Below are 18,288 nucleotides of genomic sequence, written 5' to 3'. Positions count from 1 at the left end.
CTTGCACCTTGCAACACACTCACTGTTCACCAACAAGCGTAGGTTCCATTTCGAGTCTTGGTGGCTAAAATTACCTGGGTACCTGGAGGCCGTGGCTAAAGGGTGGGTCTGCCCGTCAACTGTTACTGACCCTTTCTTCAAAATGCTGCCCAATGAAAAGTCTCCAGGCCCCGATGGCTTTACTGCAGAATTCTACAAATCGGCTTGGTCAGTGATCAAAGAAGACATCCTGGCCGCTTTCGATGCCTTCTACGGAGTAGCTTGTGGTCGACTGCACAAACTTAATAGGGCACTCATCACTTTGTTACCCAAGGGACAGCAGCCAAAGTCACCATCAGACTACAGGCCTATTAGTTTGATACATAGTTTTGCTAAGCTTATTGCTAAGCTTTTGGCCAACAGGCTAGCGCCTGAACTCGAACACTTAGTGGATGTAAATCAAAGCGCCTTCATTAAGAAGAGATCCATCCATGACAGTTTCAAGTTTGTAGAGCAAGCTGCTAGATCATTACACAAGAAGAAAAAAGCCTCTGTGCTGCTCAAGTTGGATATCTCAAAGGCATTTGACACGGTTTGTTGGCCGTTCATGCTGCAGGTCCTGCAAGCCCTGGGTTTTGGGGGAAATTTTCGAGATTGGGTATCTATACTGGTATCAACAGCCACAACAAGGGTATTAGTCAACGGAGTGCCAGGAGGTGTTATTCGCAATATGAGGGGGCTACGGCAGGGGGACCCCCTGTCCCCCATGATCTTCATCCTTCTGATGGAGATGCTGCACCGTCTGTTCAAAAGAGCAGTCCAGCAAGGTGTTTTGGCTGCACCGGCCGATCATGGCATATAGCACCAATGTTCTTTATATGCAGACGACGTGATCCTTTTTGCTTCACCGACAATTCAGGACATGGTCACGGTTAGGGAAATTTTACTCTTCTTTGGAAATGCGTCTGGCCTGCACACCAATTTTCAGAAAAGCTTGGTGGCGCCCATAGCATGCTCTCGACAGCAGATTGAAGCAATCACTGAAATTTTGCCAGCCAGGGTTTCTGAATTTCCCATTCAATATTTGGGGCTTCCATTGACAGTTGGCAGATTAAGGAAGGCACACTTCCAACCGTTGATCGACCGAGTAACAGCTAGTATGCCCACATGGAAGGCGCCATTGATGAACAAAGCCGGCTGACTAACAACAGTTAGGGTGGTCATGACTTCAATACCTATTCACACACTCATTTCATTGAAAATGCCAGAATGGGTCCTAGAGGAGATTGACAAAAGGCGTCGCGGTTTCCTGTGGACCGGCAAATAAAAAACCTTAGGTGCTCATTGTACAGTTGCCTGGCCAACAGTTTGCAAGCCTAGCTAACAGTTTGCAAGCCTACTGACTATGGCGGCTTGGGTCTATTGGACCTCAGGCTAGGGTCCTTCGCCCTCCGTCTACGATGGCTATAGCTGAAGAAGACTGACGCGAACCGGCCTTGGAAGAACCTGCATTTGGAGTTTGCCCGAGACACTGTTCTTCAGCACATGTTCCAGGCTTCCATTCAGATACAGCTTGGGGACGGCAATCTAGCGCTCTTTTGGCAGGATGCTTGGCTAGGACAATCTTCACCCTCTATTCTGGCACCAGATCTCTGTAACTTGATCGCGCCGCAGGTGAAAAGAACAAGGACGGTCGCACAGGCGTTGCACCAGAAGCAATGGATTCTAGACTTTGCCGGATGCGCTACAGTGCCTGCTCTTACACAATATGTTCTTCTCTGGCACAAACTAGCCAATGTTCATCTAATCCAGGGAGTTGAAGACCGAGTCTTGTGGAGATGGGACGCCTCTGGAGTCTATTCTGCTCGTTCAGCCTACTGCGCCTTCTTTTGTGGAGCCACAAAGTTCGCTGCCGCTAAGCTGATTTGGAAATCATGGGCACCAATGAAAGTGAAATTTTTCATCTAGTTGGCAGTTAAGGAGCGGTTGTGGACGGCTGATAGAAGACATCGACATGGGTTACAGGGAAACGCGGAGTGTACATTCTGTGAACAGGAGCTAGAAACGGCAGTGCACTTGCTAGCCGCTTGCCCTTACACAAAGGAGGTTTGGCACATCGTCTCGACAGTGCTGCACATACAGAACACCATCTCATTGTCTGAAATCTCCTTAACGGACTACTGGGTGCATAAGCGGCCAACTATGAGCAGATCACTAAGAAAAGGGATGGACTCCTTGTTTATGTTGATCTCCTGCGACAACAGCAGGACGACGCTGAAGCAACGGTACCTTAGTGGTTTCTTACCCTGACCTTTATGTTTAAACGGATGTAAATAAGTTGCCATGTAAGTTCAAACTACATTTCAAAACTGTGTGCGTGAGCCCGGTAGACCCGCGTTGTAACAATTCTACTCATTCTTCTTAATACAAAGGTACGCAGCTCTCCTGCGTATTCTCGAAAAAAGTAATGCAGCTCGCCGACAGGAATTCACATGGTTTTGGCCTGTTCGCTTCAGCTTATTCAACCGGCTTATCAGCCACCAAACAGTATTTTTCTCTCATAACAAATCAGCCGTTTCAGCTTTTCAGCCGGCTTATAAGCTGAAGCGAACAGGCATGCAACATCTATTTCTTTAATTTTGACCTGAGATGATACCAATCACGCCTTCTGCTAGCTTATGCTGATTACCTTCTCCATCGGTGAAGCCTGATAGTGGAAAGGAGGCTGGGAGTCAGTCAGAAACGCGGAACAACATGTTCTCTGGCTGCCTCACAACACACACCGGGCTTCAGATGTCTGTCCTTATTACTCTTACTCGCCAAGAATGATGTACACCCATATAGACGTAATGAAGGCATCACAGCTACAGTCAGATTAACCAATAATCGATACACTGTACACACGAGCCAAACCATACACACTACCGATTTCCCCATAATCACACGAGTCTGCTTTTCACTAAAACCCCTCCTTAAGGAAACCAAACAAACTATACACTTTATACACGAGCAGAGATCTGTAACTACAACAAACCAATGTGGACAAAGAATGGACAAAATTTTATGCACACAAGAGCACCACCAAAACCACTTTGAAATCCCAAACAAGATGATAATATAATTCACATGCGTCAAGCTGTGTCAGATGTTGATGCATCTGGTTTTGAGGCATTCTGAAAGTTGCTTGATATGGGGGATGATGGCTCCTCTGGGCCGTCCATTGGAGATTCAGGCCTCGAGGGCACAGGGGACAGTTCTTCACCTCCTGAATTTTCTTCAACCATAGGTAACGCGTACTCAGTGCAAATGAGGTTGCTGTCCTCTTCTGGAACATCGTCTTCCATGTCACCATCATCCAAGGAGACAACATCCTGCGTGGTGCTGAACTGATGGAAATCTACTATCTCACGCAGGAAGCGATTTTCACGGGCATACGTCGAGTTTTCCTGTGCCAGCCTTGATTTCTCGGCCAGTAAGGTCTCCAGTTGCACACGAATCTGTTTCAATATTTCAACAACGGTTTGTTCAGAGAAAAAAATTTCAGAATATCAGAGACGACCATGTTCACATGTTCTATAAAAATGTAGTTAAGAACAAGCTGGCAGCACCAGCAGTTAATAGCTAATATGAAATGAGATAACGGCCTTGACCTCTCATCACTGTACAATATAGTTTCATATGAATGATGTCAACCACACTAAATGTATGCAATTCTGAGTTTTCATCGGGTTCCAAAAAAAAATTCTGAGTTTTCAAAAGAGGTAATGTACTGAAAATTCGACCATTTCATGCAAGTGTTCAGAAATGGAATGAACAGTAACAGAAATTTGATGATGGATTATCAATTTATGCACATAAGGATCATAAGAGTGTAATTTATCAATTTGGTGATGAATTACCACCCATTCACTATTCTTGGTGTAGTAGAAAATCGAGATGTATGTAATTCATGAGAAGAAATTCAACAAGAAAACAAATAAGTTTGATCACAGAAAGATTACCAAGTCATCGTCCTCTTCAGTTTTGCTCCCTTTCTGCTTTGTTTCTCGCAACAGCTTGTTCTCTTCTTCTAGCTGGGCACATCTCTGCTTTGCAAAAGCTAGATCAGCTTTAACGGATTTCAGTTCACGGAGTAGAAGTTTTGCTTTAGCAGCCATTGCATTAGCAACCTGAAAAAAAAATTAGGAGGCAAGAGAATTAGAGAAAGACATCAGCACCGCAAGTTACACAAAAAAATCATATATTTACTTTCCTGAACCATGGACATAACCATGGCGAAAGGTGCAAGATTGCTTATTCTGGTCATTCTTTGTGACCAGAGAAAAGCCCTTATGGTGGCAATTAGATAGTCACAGTACTTATATTTGATTAAGCTAGAAATCAAATAAGACAACATTAGGCAACTTAAGCAGCCATTATTATTAATTCTCATCCACACTAATAACCATTAGTCCATAACCAAGAGCTTAAGACTTAGTAAAGGGCAACTGAAGTAGACATATCTCTCAGCAGAAAAACAAATATCCATATTTTTTCCCTTTATTTATACTGAGAACTAATATGCAAACGATTCATAAAATTAACCCATTACATAGGAATTCAACTGAATAGAAGGAACACTAAATGTTGCAGTTTTTTCCCATGTAAAAGAAAATATACTTTCTCTGCATTGAGTTTTTGGTATAATTACAGGGCATAATAACATATTTTTCATCAAGATATAAGCATGTGGCACCTTACGTCGCGGGAAGCTTTCAATTGAGTCTCCTCAGCTGCAGATTTAGCTTGATCCAATGAGAGATTAGGAGTGCTGACTGTATGTACTGCTGAATTCGACACATAAGAACTGGAACTGGTAGGCTTCCTTCTAATTTGAATTTTCTTTGTTTCCTCAATGATACTGGATGTCTTATTATCCACAATTGTGAGTCCCTCCTGTTAAACCAAGGAAGCAACAACTGTTAATTATCCAGAGGGTTATAGGGCTGAAGGAAAATAGCTGTACAGAGGTAAGTAAAAGTCATTACTTCCAAGGCATTTTTTATTCTTCCACCAAGCTGGTTGACAGAAGCAGAAAGAGCCTCCGGCCTGATTCGAGCTGCAGCCTCTCCTGTCTTCCAGTGGTTTTCAAATGACCAGCGAGACTGAGGGGCCTAAAATTACAGAAATTTACAAGAGATGTAGGCAGAATGCCAGCTCCGAACCTTATATTACTGAAAAGAGAGACGATGCCATACTCGAGAAGTTCACTTGTGACTGTCTGTATGTTGAGATATTCAGGTGATGCCTTACCTGATCTCCACTGGATGAACCGGAGTTGCTGCGGGGCCGTTCTTTCCTGAAGTCCTCAAACTTATGCGCCAAGGCGTCCTCGTCGAGAATTCCCTTGGCTTTGCTTGCCAAAGTTTGCCACAATCCAAGCTTGGGCTCGTTTATGGTTTTGAACGATGTGTAACTGTATGACGAAGCAGATTCCTACAAATTAAAGGCAAATCGACACATTACGCCATCTGGCTACCGCTGGTACTGTGACAGAAACAAGCCGATCGTGCATATCAGATCACCGACAGGGCAAATGCGTCATGATTCAGGACATCTAATCTAATAATCAGGAACTCAACAATCCACAGTATTCAAGAATGAGCTGAAGTAAGGAGATGGCCTTTGATGAAGCAATTTTCTTTTGGTCCTATTTCTGTTCGCGCAATCAAGACAGCGCGAGATGAAAGAGCGGAGCTCGATCAGACTTAGATTTGACTGTAGCAACACTTTGGAATCGGCAATCAAGAAATGGTACGGTACGCTACAGCCTACAAGGAAGCCAACTAGCAAGCAAACAGGGCAGAGGAGGAGGCAAGGGGAGAGAGGAGTGCGTGCCTGAGGATAGGAGCTCCGGTGATCGTCGGCGGCGCCCTGCTTCCGGCGATAGGCCATGGGGATCGGGGAGGCTTTCACACAGCACAGCAAGCCACGCCGCCAGAGAAGAGAATCTCAATCAAGCAGCCGACTTTTGATGAAATCGGCGATCCGTCGTGGCCGTGGTGGTGGTGATGGCCTGGCGACTCTTGATTCTCCCTCCTCCAGGGAAAAGGAGGAAAAAAAGGTGGAAGGCTGGTGACAGCGAGGCTGCGCATAACTTCTCCCCCACCACCATTACACACCAACGCGACCTTTCGACGACGACGACGACGAGTGCAGAAAGCCTGGGCTGGGCTGGTGTTTGGGCAGATGGGCCAACACGAACGGGATGGGCCCAAGTTTACTAGTCGAGCGCGGGGCATGGCCCAAGTTCTCTTCCCCCTCGCGGAATGAGGAAGAGCGGATCGAGCGAGAGAGGCAGGCCCAGAGGCTGAAGAACACAACCACCTCCTTCTCCCAATCCCCAATCCAACCAATCCAATACAGGGAGGCTTCCTCCGTCGTCTTCGCAGCAGATGCGCCTGAATTTGATTTGGGTTTCTCTCTCATCGATGTCGCCGCTCAAGGTGAGGAAGTTCCCCTATTGCCCTAGGTTTTTTTTTCTTTACCAATTTTTCTCAAATCTTACCCTCCCTAATCAATTCTTTGTCCATTTCTTACCTTATCTGATCAGTGTGCTGCCCGCGGCTTACTATAATTGCCCCGTCACTGCACCTGCTAGGTCCATTAAGTCGCATGTATATCATGCTGCCTGTTCTTCACGAAATGGAACTGTCTTATGTCCCATCGTATAAAGCCTCAGCGATGTGTGGAATCGAACAACCCCGAGCTGTTTTGTGAAGCTCGATAGTTTTTTACTGTTCAATTTGAGGTCATCAGGCAGGCAAACACTATTACGCTGGACTGTCTCCAAATCTGATGTCTGAATGAAATGAAATGTTTGATTCCATTTTGTTTGATAATTTGGTTGTATATGTGCGTATGAATCTGATTTCATTCTACGCTTGTCATGACCATCTGGCTTAGTGCGTCTGTCATGAAACATTTCAATACCTTCTTTCTTTGCTTGATAACTGAACCAATCACTTCCATTCCTTTGGCAGGTTCACATCGAAGCCAAACTATTGCCATGTGTTTAGTGATGGATATCAATATCATGAACACCTGATCCAGTTATCCAGCAGATCGAGAGCGGTTTCCTGCTTTCCTTGAGTCCAGTTCATGTCTCAAGTTGAGTTCGTATCTGCTCTTTTCCCTGGTACATTGCTATGAAAAAAGTGCCTCACATTTGAGATTTGACAGAACCAGCTTTCCAATGTCTGATCAGCAAAGTCACTCCAGCAGCTATGGACTCCTCAACACTCAGCCGGATTTGCAATGCCTAGTTTGCACAAGACCTTTTACTCTGGATACTGAGATTGCTGATAGCTTTGAAGCTTTAGCCATATGCAGGGAGTGCAAGATGACTGTGCTTAGTGACAACAACAGGGATGAGCCTACCAGAACTAATCAACAAACAAGACGGCGAAGGCAAAGATCCAGGGTTTCAAGGCATGAACCCATAGAGGACGCTTTCTCACGGCAGTTCTCCCAGTTGATCAACTTAGCTAGACAAGGTCATGAAGCAGATGTTGATTCTCCAACAGTCGCACGTCAGCATGCATCATATAGTTCTACGCCAAACCGACCCCAAAGATGGCACGGTTCTGATGATGAGAGTGATGGTTTCAGTTATGCTGATTCTGTGTTTGGTGAAATTGAATCAAATATCAGTTTTGGTGATGATGGTGGGGAATCAGATGCTTCTCTTGAGCACCAAACCACAATGGGAAGGGAGATTGTCATTCAACTTGACAGTGAGAGCTACATGAACACAGATACAGATATTGATCCCATGAATGCTGGACTGGACCAGTGGGATTCAGATGATCCAGAAGATGATGAAGATGAGCAGTCAGAAGAATCTGATTTGGATGAAGCAGGCAACGCCGTGCAGGAGCACTGGCAGACATGGCATGATATCGCCCCAAGTGGATTGAATGAGCAGGAATCTGAAGATACTGTGTGGACCTGGAGAATAGCTGGAAACCAAGGAGTAAACGGGACTAATTTGAATGCAGACACAGAAGGGCGAGAAATCAGGAGACATTTTACTGGGAATCCTGGTGATTATGTTGATGCAAGACAGTTTGAAATGCTTCTAGAACAGTTTGCTGAGGATAACAATACCACAAGAGGACCTCCACCTGCAGCGACATCTTCTGTTGAAAATCTTGCATCTGTGGTCATCTCCACCAGCAATGAGATAAATGGTGATTTAATGTGTCCAGTCTGCAAAGATGAGATGCCTATCAAAACTGTAGCAAAACAGCTACCGTGCATGCATCTATATCATTCATCATGTATTTTGCCATGGCTTAGTTCTAGGAATACATGCCCAGTTTGTCGATATGAGCTTCCTACAGATGACATGGAATATGAGAGGTCCAAGCGTGCAACAGCCAATGAGGGAGGCATCCATGGGGTGGAGCGTAACCATCTGCAGGAAACTGTTGAAGAAACTTCTTATGAACCTGAGGTTGAAGGAATTTCTAATACAGCTGGTGGTACAATGGAAGAGACTAATGCACATGAACATGCTGTTTATTCTGCACAGGAGCCAAATGGAGCACATGGGCGCCATAGATGGCTGTTTATTGCAGCAGCTCCAGTTGTAAGTCTTGTCAGTTTAGCTCTAGTTCTATGCTTCACCAACCCTGCTGGCAATGTTAGAAGGCAACTTTGCCATAGATCCCAGATTACAACTACGACACGTGTAGATGTAAGAAGAAGTTGGTGGTCTATGTTCTAATTATCCAGTACATACCTGTTGATCCAAATTGCTGTTTGATGACGTGTGATTGTTGCCAGTGTTCTGTTACTTTTTTGCGAAAAAATTCAAGTTTAATTTGAAGTTCAAACTTTGTGTTTGCTGACGTGATCCATCAAGGGGTTCTTGTAGTTCAGGAACATAATCCCCCCTCCCCAACCTTGCTCAGTTCAGCAAAGCACATACTGGTTCTTGCTGCTGTTCAACTGTTACCTTGTGTTTGGTAGTTTTCTTATATCCGGTTGCTTAGAAGACTGTAAGTATGTAACTAACACTCTGCCTGAAAGTTTGCCCACGCATTCTTCAGCAAGTGCCTAAAAAGATCCATTGTCTTGAAGACTTGATGTGCATGATACTTGCTATGGTTTGACTCATACATATGACTCTGTAAATTCCTATGCTTCATTCTTCTAAACTATACTTATTGCTTAACTCTCCACTTCAAAGTTTAATCCGTGATTAAAAAATCTATTGTTGTTTTTTCTGATGTTTGCCTCATGTTAAAAAGGATACCAATCTCCAATGCTGATAATTCTTCATTTTTTATTTGAAGCTCATGCATAGTGTTTTTTTGTAACTTTGTTCCTTTTTCTTTCCGGTGTACCTCTTGCCACTACAAATCTAGTCCCTTGTATCATGCCAATTATAGAATGCAGAATTATATACTATTGTGTGGAGGTTGTATGTTTTCACGAGGTAAAACAGGAAGGGTAAATTTGCAAGCAGAGTGCCAGAAATCAAGGAGCTACAAGTTTACTGATGAATACTTGCCACATTTTCAAGGTGGTATCTGCCCTGCACCCAGGATCTGAAAGCAATCTAAACAATAAGAAAAGGTCAGTAGGTCAGGAAAAGGACAAGCCATCACTCATGTTCAGTACCAAGTATTTTAAGCTAGAGCACCATACCAGTAGTGATTGCCTTGGATATGGAGCCAGACTGTGTACTGGGCAAAACTTGGCAATGGCAGAGTTGTAGGTGGTTCTTGCATGCCTGCTGACCAAATTCTCATTCTCAATGTCACCCGGGTATCAACACACACCGTCATTTCGGTTGGCCATTGAGCCTGAGTTCGGCATGACCCTCACAGTAACAAGGCTGTCATGATCTCTGTTTTCCTGATGACAAAGTGCTTCCTCTATGTGAACTAAACTTGTACAGCAGTGGCTCCTGTTAATTCAGGGAGACTTACCCCTTTGGTGCCTTGGGGCTCATCAACTGTGCTGCAGTGGAAGTGATCACAAGCCCGCAGCATCCCACCATCACCACCTAATGCATCCTCAATGATACCTGGCTCTGCCACTGTTTATTTAAAGTTCCTCTTGTTTTATTCTATAGTGCCTTCATGACTTCTTGTGATGAATTGAATCACATATTTTTCCTACAGTTTTCTGAGCTCCGGAAAGCATGTAATGGTATTTGATACCTTCTATTTCTCAATTGTGCAATGCTTATACGCGTAAAGATTCAAGGTGCCTCCAGCTTGTGTTCTTTTAAGACAGGGTAGCATCCATTGGTGGCTGTCTGACTGCTGAGGTAATTATTTTCCTATTCCTTTTAAACTGTTGCATGTGCCTTTTAGTTTCTTTTTTATTTTTTTAAAGCTCTGGAGCTAAATTAGTATCTTGCAGAATGCAGCATGTCTGGAGTGGAACTGAAGACTGGCTCATATATTTTTGTCAGGGGAAACATAGAGGGCATATTTCGAGTAGATTGGCAGAAAACAATGGTAAGTAGCCAATCAATTATTTGATGATATCATACAAAAGTCATCTGCTCAATTGATTGTTAATGGTTACCAAGGTTTAGAAGCAGCCTATAAAAAAAGTGCAAAGGTCAAACAAGACTCGAATGCTCGGGATCTTAAAGAAATATAAAGGTGGTTTCTTGAAGACCTAGTGTACTCTAGCATATCTGGCATTGCCTTATATCTGAATACTTCCACAGATTACTTTCTTCCTCTCTTCCTATGCCTCATGGAGGAGTTGCCTGCACTAACTATTGCTCTTCTTATACTTAGCTTGGCTCTGTCATACTTGTTACACCAGGTATGCCTAAGATCAGAGAACATAAGGAAGAAGCTGAAGCGGCAAGGCATAAAGGGTCCCGAGCCTACTGTGCTCTATGGCAACACCAGAGAGATGAAGAGGATCAAGGAAGGGCTAAAGATTGTGCAGACGCAAGACGCCAACAACTACTTGTCCTCTGTATTCCCTTACCTCCTTCTCTGGAGGGAAACTTATGGTACGTCTGATGCCTGCAAGTGTTTTAATTGTGATTTGATTTTCTGTTCAATCAGACTGATGATATTGAATTATGTCTTTTGAACAATCACATATTGGGGAGATCTGTACAACTGTGAACTGTTGAAGTGTGAATTACCATGCAGAATAAGTTCCAGAATGTCATCGCTATAAACATCTAGTTAACAGAAGCATGGATTGACAACAATCTCTTGAGGAATGAAATTTTAACTGGGCAATTCACCTTATGATGACTCCTTTTTCCTATGAAAAACAAGAATGAATCATCAATAAATTAAAACAGCCTTTTCTTTCTCTTCTTTTAGTTTACCTCAGGTGTGAATAAATGGGAAATTCTTTAAACTAAACATGTGAGGGAAATGGTAGCATGATGCTCTTCTAAGGACGAAACAAATGTTGTGCTGAAAGTCATTGGTAGCACATAACTCTGTGAATAGATTTTTTGGGGTGTTTACATGCACCTTCCTAGGAATTTCACCGGAAATAACTGGATTTGATTAGACAAGTCTATCTGTTTAACAATATAGTTTTACTTGGAATGTCAGGTCATTCTAAAATATACAGTGTTGGCCATTTGGGCTTACATGCACCTTCCCAAGAAATTTCCACTGGAAACAAAGTCTATCTGGTTAACAATATAGTTTTTCTTGGCATCTAGGGTCCTCTTAAAATATAATAGGATCTCTTTCTTTGAAAGGGATATCAGTTGACTTGCGGATTAAAATTTCCGCACTGATTCTACATGTTGTGTTTCCTGTGGGGAGATTGTGCTTTTCCTAGCTAGTTGATGCGCAAGATCTGCTATGTTAATGAGAATTATAGAACACCCAAAGTTTGATAAACATCCCATTTAAAAAGAATCATATCTATTCTGGTTCTTTTCCACATCCATATCTATTTTCTGGATTATTTGTGTCAATTCTTCTCACAATGATGCAAGTGAATGGTTAATTTTGAACAGGCCCGGTGTTCATATACTCAACAGGAGCTCTAGAGATACTGCATGTTTCTGATCCAGAAATGGTGAAGGACATTGGTCACCGCACGCCATCAGAGCTGGGGAAGCCTAATTATCTAAAAAGATCTCGCAAAGCCTTATTTGGTGGAGGTTTGTTTACATTGAATGGTAATGACTGGGCCTATCAGAGGAAGCTCATTGCGCCGGAGTTCTTCATGGATAAGATTAAGGTACTGCAGTACAATTGCTTATTATCTTGAGCTGAAAAACATGGAGTGCCATCATGGATGCAAGAATGCTGTATATGTGCAGGGTATGATAGAGCTGGTTGAGGATGCTACTGCTCCGTTGTTGGAATCATGGGAGAGTTTGCTCGACAATGTAGGAGGGAGTAGGGAGATAGTTGTCGACGATTACTTGCGGAAGTTGTCAGCAGATGTAATCGCCAGGGTTTGTTTTGGGAGTAGTTTCACAAGAGGAGAAGAGATATTTTGCAAGCTTAGGCAGCTTCAAAAGACAGTTTCTCAGCAAGATGCCCTGGTGGGACTCTCTGCGTTTTGGTAAGTACATAATTTGTCGCAGCAAGAAGAAAGAACTTTGAAATTGATGTAGTATATCGTTAACACTGTTACAGGAAGTACCTACCTACCAGGGCTAACCGAGAAATAAGAAAGTTGGAGGAGGAAGTTCGCTTACTGATCCTGGATGTCATAAAGGAACACAATAACAGCGTGGACAACGACCTTCTTCGCGTCATTATTGATGGTGCACAAGGTCGGCAACTGCAGGGGCATGATGCCGAGGACTTCATCATCGGCAACTGCAAGGGCATGTACTTTGCTGGGCATGGGACCACAGCAGTCACCCTCATTTGGTGCCTGATGTCACTGTCCACACACCCTGAATGGCAGGAATGCGCCCGAGCTGAGGCAGTAGAGGTCTGCCAGGGAGGAGCAACGCTCGATGTCGACGCTCTCCGCCGACTCAAAATTGTGAGCGTTCATCCGTTCTCTATCCATCCATTGCATTGCATTTGAACTGCCTAACACTACGAGTTACAAATGCAGATCACGATGGTGATCCAGGAGACTCTCCGGCTGTATCCTCCGGCGTCGCTGATGATGCGCGAAGCCCTGACGGACGTCAAGATTGGCGGCCTGGACGTCCCCGGCGGAACAATTATCCAGGTGGCCAGATCGATGCTGCACCAGGACAAGGATGCCTGGGGTCCGGATGCCGCCGAGTTCCGTCCAGACCGGTTCGCCAACGGCGTGGCTGCGGCGTGCAGGCCGGCACACATGTACATGCCGTTCGGACACGGGCCCCGGACCTGCATCGGGCAGAACCTGGCGATGGTTGAGCTGAAGGTGGTGCTGGCGCGACTGCTGAGCAGGTTCGCCTTCGTGCCGTCGCCCAGGTACCGGCACGCGCCGGTATTCCGGCTGACCATTGAGCCTGGCTTCGGCATGCCCCTGGTGGTGACAAGGCTGTGATGATCAGAGCATGGTTCGCGTGTGGCCTGTGTCTATCAATGTCGCAGTGCTTATAGCTTATTGGATGCGTCTTTGGTTGCAAAGTTAATCAGCGATACATTTTGGTAGCAAGATAGAAGACCCTGCTCCTGCTGTAACCAGATAGAAGATGAGCTTGTTACTATTAGTGATCTGCTTGCAAGAAGCAAGTACAATACATATTCTATAATCTATATATACATATTCTGTTGGTGTTATTAGTGATCTGCTTGGAAGAAGCAAGGATCAGCCTGTATCAGATTATCAGTGCATTCAGACTGGATCCGGACTTTCCTGATTAGTATTGTACTACTAGGTAATAGCCCGTGCTTTGCCACGGGCACACAAAATTTGAAAAAAATATCAATTATTATTTAAAAAAATATCATGCAAAGCACTTTATGAATAGTTCATGGTGAATTCAATTCAAATGCAAAAGCAAGATGCTGACCATAAGCTTAAAACTACGCTGTCATTCAAAAACAACTGTCACCGTGCCTCGAATTATCACTCGACGTATAATACTAATCACTTGTTGACTTGCAGCTAACGCGTCATTGTGACGTGAGTTTGGAATCAAAAGAGCCATTCGCACATTGTTGACACGGTGAGCTGCTCTCTGCTTCGGCTGTTACCTGTCTTCATCGGTCCTGCTATCCGGCGCTCGCTAAGGTAATTTGGGATTCGGTGTTTCCTTCACGCTCTTCTGAAAGTTCTTTTTTTTATAACAACGCTCTTCTGAAAGTTCGGGACTGTGCTAGCTAAAGCGCTCGAGTTAACTTCAGTTAGCTCCAAAGCTGAAGTCCTGAAGGATGACACCCATTCCCTGCACACTTAAAATTATGAGCTCATTAGTTCCAGAAACAAACATGTAAGTGGTGAGAATCCTAGAGCATCAGGCATATGTACGAACATGCAAATGGCCCATTTTAACATGTCAGCCTGGGCTCTAGGAGGAAGATAGATAACGAAACAGTTATACTTTGTAAACAATACAGATATTCCTAGCAAAGAAAAAGACCAGATAATCACACTATCTATCACTAAAGGAGACTGAAAATGTAGCCAGCAACTTGCAAACTCCAAAGCAAGAAAAATCCTGGAAGAAAACTATTGATTTTCCTTCAGACAATTATCATGCTACAAACATTCGAGGACTATTATAGGAGCAGAAGCCAAGTATGTGCAGATTTGTCCACAGATACCCTTACAAAACAATCCAGGCACAGGTAGTATCAGCTTAGAATAACAGGAACAAGGATGGCAAGTTAAGTGAGAATAAGTTGAATGCAAGTTAAATTTGTCACTGTCCTTTGAGAAACAAACACAAAGGAGCAGAAGTATAGCCGCAGACAATGGAAGGGCAAGGGAATGAGCACATGCATTTTTATTTTTGCTTTGCGAATGAAAAACTAAATATGCTCATGGATTGAAATATACCAAAAAAAAATGGAGCTACAACTTCGTATTACAATGTGCCTCAACTTAGAAGCAAAACAAATTTCCTTTCAAAAGAATTTTACTACAGGACAATTGAACAAACACCATGGTCTAGTTCCCACTACAAGAAATCCTATCCAACTACTCAGTGTTTTGCTTTTCATAACCCTGGTACAATCACAGTTTCTAAATAATTATCACAGTACTGCACGCGTTGTCAAATAGAAGCTACTTTACTGATCAAATTCAGAACTCGGGTAGAGATAGAGAAGTAGAGATGAGCACTCCCCAGCGTGATAATTGTGCTCAGTAGATTGGTTCTATCTCTATGAATTATCATATGCACGTCAGTTCAAATAAGTTCAGTTGCAAGCAATGACTTAGCCGAATCAGGAGCTAAAATGTAAACAAAGGCAAGGCACTTAAATTTCCATTTGAGAGCTAAGCTACAACTTTGCACAGAGTTCAACTGCAAGCAGTCAGCGTAGCTATATTCCAAAATTCACATTATACCTTTGGTACCTGAAACCACAAGAGATATGTCTGTATGTAGTGTTGACTGCTGGCTTTTAGTTGACCAATCTGCCAAATTTGCGCCTTCCTAAACCCAGCGACCAGCGGAACAACTATCTGTGTTCAAGAACAAGCTGTATTAACCAAGCGTGCAAGTACGCTGTTTCCCCATCCAGGATGAATGAATGCAAGCATATTTTTTCCTGTAAAAATTAAACCCGCAAAGGCTTTAAAATCACAGCTAGAACACAATGCATTAGCATCGACTCCCCAGAAAGTCATGAACTCTTCCCAAGGTTCCACCTTGCACCATCTCCAAATCCCAATCATAAGTAAAGCAAGAGGCAAACAGATTGCTCTGGCAGATAGAATAAGTTAGCATCTCAAATTATCTTAAATCGGAGAGCTGATGCAGTAGTATAACTCACTGGCAGTCAACATGAATATGAATTATACATCCAGGAAGAACTGATTGCCACTGCATATCAAATTAAACCAACCAAGTTGTAATGACCAAGCAAAGGGATTAACATGCAAGGAAGAAATAATAGCGTAAATTGGTTAAACCAAACATTCACTAAAATTTATTAAACCAATCATCCATCAAAAGATCAACCAAGGAATAACATAGAGAAAATAACAAGCAGACAAAGACTACCATATACACTGCTGCAGGAAAATGACACTTCACAAATGACATTACCTGAGACTTGAAACCTCGCCGCTCCCTGCTTCTGTGCTACTTACATGCACAAGCTGATAGCTGAACATGCCTGCCGTGGTCAACCAGATACCGTGGCTGAAAATCAGAGAGAAAAAGCCAAGCTGTTGCTGCAATCAAAATGGTACAGAACGTCAAAGCCAATAGGTTGCTACTGTTGCTGGCCAGCAAGTAGAGAAATTCAAATCAGACGAGAAGCGAAAACTGAACCACAAAGAAAAATGAAAGAGGTCCAAGAGTGGCTGCCGCTGCCGAGCAGTTAATCAAGGAGCTTAGGCTGCAATTGGTAGTGACAGCATAACGGAACCAAATCAGTGTTGCAGAGCTGCAGTAACCCAAAGGCAGTGGCTAAAAACCGAGCAGCACAGGCAGAAGATAGTGACAGCCGATTGAACTAAATCAAGCGGAACCACAGCAGAGCACAGGGCTCCTCCTAGAAACAATGCACAGAATGATACATCCTTACATCCTTGGTTTGCTTGAGATCCAGATAGGAGAGGGGTACATGATAAAGAAGTTTTTGCATGCTTGGCTGGAAATCTGGTTATTCAATGTGCTGGCATTAGAAGCCATCAATTTTGCATAGCCCATCTGCAGAGTTAACCAAATTAGAATTCGTTTGATATCTTTGGTTAAACTGTTCACCCGACAGATGCTAATTTCTCAATCGGGCACTTGAAATCATGAACTACAAATATTTGATTCAACACCTCCAAGGATGGGAACTCACCACCGAGATCCCCAAATCTGCACGCAACCCCATCTGAAATCCCATCTGAAATCGAAGAAGCGGAAGCGAGACACCCACCTGATGGATGGGCGGGAACATGGAGCAGGTGCAGACAGGGCACTCAAGCAGCTCGTGCACGCTAGTCGCCGACGGCCCCCCGACCGCTCCTACCGCGCCCGCTGCGCCTGTCCCGAGCCCCGCATTCACCTCGCGAAATGCGCGGCCGGCCCCGGCGGAGGGCAGGTGGGCGGGGTGGAGCGGGAGGCCGAGGGCGCTGCGGAGACGGGCAGCGGGGTGCCTGGGCCTGCTGCGGCAGCGAAGGGTGGGCGGCGCAACTTCGGCCCGCACCTGGTGTCGACGGCCGGGGCGGGCCGCCAGCAATACCGCGGCGCACCGCGCCTCCATCGGGCCGCGGGTCGCCGCGCCCCCACGTCCTCGCTAGCCGAGGGTGGGGAAGGGGAAGAAAACCAGGAGACGCGCTCCACCTCGGCAACCCCGCTGCCCCCGCGATGGCGCCCGACGCCACTGCGGCCTCCACGAGCCGCGCCGTCTTGTGCACGTGGATGTACTCCAGCGCGGCGAGGCTCACGGAGGCATAACCCTCGCCTTCCATGTTCGCGACCTGCCCCGCCACCCGCCGCGCGGAGGACCGAAGGGGCGAGCGCGAACCGTGGAGGGGGTGGGGCCCACCTGTCGGCGCGCGTGGTGACGGTTCTGCCGGCAGAACCGTGTCGACGACCCCTCCCTGGCAGGGCTTTGCTGCAACCTTCCTCTCCTCGACGGGCTTTTACGCTGAGCACTCCTTCGCCACTCCTACACATTTGTCATCGCGTCACAATTGGGCCTACACATTTACCAGTTTGTTCAACGTGGCATGACACCTCCTCCCTCCAGCGTGGATCAGGCACAGGAAAAGATCGCGGTGCCCTCCTCCCCAAGCGTGCGCACCCTCTTTCTCCTTCCACTGGCGTGTGGGACCAAGACATCAGGGTCATCTTCAACCTCCCGCGGCTTCTCTCTTCAAGTCCTCCGCGCACACCCGAAGTCCGTGGCTTGACGTCCCTGTGCACGAGGCTGGCCTCGTAGACGTAGGCTAGGCCCATAGCGATGTCGGCCGCGTACGTGCGGACATCGCGTTCCTCGAGCCGCCCGCCGCTCCTTGCTGCCGCATCGGCAAGCGTCCCATCAGCGACGCCGCCGACAGGTCGCGTGCGCACCACAGCCGCAGGGGCGCGAATGGGCGTGCGCTGCCGTCACTGCCTGTCGCGCGGCCAAAGGGCACGAGCGTGCATGTGCCACTAGCGGGGCTGCCACCGCTTGCGCAGTCGTTGTAGTCGTCCACCTTGGGCTGTGCCGGCGACCACGAGAGGTGCCGTTGCTACCG

At 45.4% G+C, this 18,288-nt stretch overlaps 4 protein-coding genes across 28 annotated transcripts; 2 read left to right on the top strand and 2 right to left on the bottom strand.

The window, feature by feature from the left end:
• Positions 1-2,805: 2,805 nt before the first annotated feature.
• LOC101784538 lies at positions 2,806-6,128 on the bottom strand. The gene is made up of 6 exons (XM_004978460.3): positions 5,857-6,128; positions 5,272-5,454; positions 5,007-5,132; positions 4,720-4,914; positions 3,981-4,148; positions 2,806-3,476 (listed from the first exon to the last, which is right to left on the bottom strand). The coding sequence occupies exons 1-6, from the start codon at positions 5,911-5,913 to the stop codon at positions 3,111-3,113; spliced, it is 1,095 nt and encodes a 364-aa protein (XP_004978517.1). The 5' UTR covers positions 5,914-6,128; the 3' UTR covers positions 2,806-3,110.
• A 180-nt stretch (positions 6,129-6,308) lies between these two features.
• On the top strand, positions 6,309-9,104 carry LOC101780364 (E3 ubiquitin-protein ligase SIRP1). 2 transcript variants are annotated; one of them, XM_004978448.3, is made up of 3 exons: positions 6,309-6,464; positions 7,002-7,128; positions 7,226-9,104. In XM_004978448.3, the coding sequence occupies exons 2-3, from the start codon at positions 7,120-7,122 to the stop codon at positions 8,747-8,749; spliced, it is 1,533 nt and encodes a 510-aa protein (XP_004978505.1). In that variant the 5' UTR covers positions 6,309-6,464; positions 7,002-7,119; the 3' UTR covers positions 8,750-9,104. The 2 variants fall into 2 exon arrangements, with proteins under 2 accessions (XP_004978505.1, XP_004978504.1); XM_004978447.3 differs by having other exon boundaries at positions 7,201-9,104.
• Positions 9,105-9,416: 312 nt separating this feature from the next.
• Positions 9,417-13,718, top strand: LOC101781290 (cytochrome P450 714C3). 3 transcript variants are annotated; one of them, XM_004978453.3, is made up of 8 exons: positions 9,417-10,303; positions 10,399-10,496; positions 10,571-10,646; positions 10,816-11,011; positions 11,993-12,219; positions 12,302-12,549; positions 12,624-12,981; positions 13,057-13,718. In XM_004978453.3, the coding sequence occupies exons 4-8, from the start codon at positions 10,909-10,911 to the stop codon at positions 13,480-13,482; spliced, it is 1,362 nt and encodes a 453-aa protein (XP_004978510.1). In that variant the 5' UTR covers positions 9,417-10,303; positions 10,399-10,496; positions 10,571-10,646; positions 10,816-10,908; the 3' UTR covers positions 13,483-13,718. The 3 variants fall into 3 exon arrangements, with proteins under 3 accessions (XP_004978510.1, XP_004978507.1, XP_004978506.1); XM_004978450.3 differs by lacking the exon at positions 10,571-10,646 and having other exon boundaries at positions 10,406-10,496; XM_004978449.3 differs by lacking the exon at positions 10,571-10,646.
• A 136-nt stretch (positions 13,719-13,854) lies between these two features.
• LOC101782781 lies at positions 13,855-17,675 on the bottom strand. 22 transcript variants are annotated; one of them, XM_022829236.1, is made up of 6 exons: positions 16,905-17,675; positions 16,641-16,765; positions 16,157-16,252; positions 15,882-15,931; positions 15,454-15,811; positions 13,855-14,326 (listed from the first exon to the last, which is right to left on the bottom strand). In XM_022829236.1, the coding sequence occupies exons 1-4, from the start codon at positions 17,307-17,309 to the stop codon at positions 15,904-15,906; spliced, it is 654 nt and encodes a 217-aa protein (XP_022684971.1). In that variant the 5' UTR covers positions 17,310-17,675; the 3' UTR covers positions 13,855-14,326; positions 15,454-15,811; positions 15,882-15,903. The 22 variants fall into 22 exon arrangements, 18 of the variants coding, with proteins under 18 accessions (XP_022684971.1, XP_022684972.1, XP_022684970.1 ...); XM_022829237.1 differs by having other exon boundaries at positions 15,454-15,570; XM_022829235.1 differs by having other exon boundaries at positions 15,454-15,931.
• Between the last annotated feature and the right edge of the window lie 613 nt (positions 17,676-18,288).

The sequence above is a fragment of the Setaria italica genome, chromosome VIII (assembly GCF_000263155.2).
Source record: "Setaria italica strain Yugu1 chromosome VIII, Setaria_italica_v2.0, whole genome shotgun sequence".
NCBI classification, from domain to species: Eukaryota; Viridiplantae; Streptophyta; class Magnoliopsida; order Poales; family Poaceae; genus Setaria; species Setaria italica.
Note: the sequence above shows the minus strand (reverse complement) of the source record. Positions and strands in the feature narration are given on the sequence as shown.

Coding starts and splice junctions, on each gene's coding strand:
- LOC101782781 (XM_022829229.1), bottom strand. CDS start 17,309: ATGGAGGCGCGGTGCGCCGCGGTATTGCTGGCGGCCCGCCCCGGCCGT. Junction 16,253..16,640: donor ATCTCAAGCAAACCAAGGAT/GTAAGGATGTAT, acceptor TCTGATTTTCAG/CCACGGTATCTGGTTGACCA. Junction 14,327..16,156: donor GGCGAGGTTTCAAGTCTCAG/GTAATGTCATTT, acceptor TTAAGTGTGCAG/GGAATGGGTGTCATCCTTCA.
- LOC101781290 (XM_004978450.3), top strand. CDS start 10,407: ATGTCTGGAGTGGAACTGAAGACTGGCTCATATATTTTTGTCAGGGGA. Junction 12,220..12,301: donor TCTTCATGGATAAGATTAAG/GTACTGCAGTAC, acceptor GTATATGTGCAG/GGTATGATAGAGCTGGTTGA. Junction 12,982..13,056: donor CTCTCCGCCGACTCAAAATT/GTGAGCGTTCAT, acceptor TTACAAATGCAG/ATCACGATGGTGATCCAGGA.
- LOC101784538 (XM_004978460.3), bottom strand. CDS start 5,913: ATGGCCTATCGCCGGAAGCAGGGCGCCGCCGACGATCACCGGAGCTCC. Junction 5,133..5,271: donor GTTCATCCAGTGGAGATCAG/GTAAGGCATCAC, acceptor CTGTAATTTTAG/GCCCCTCAGTCTCGCTGGTC. Junction 3,477..3,980: donor CTGAAGAGGACGATGACTTG/GTAATCTTTCTG, acceptor ATATTGAAACAG/ATTCGTGTGCAACTGGAGAC.
- LOC101780364 (XM_004978447.3), top strand. CDS start 7,214: ATGTCTGATCAGCAAAGTCACTCCAGCAGCTATGGACTCCTCAACACT.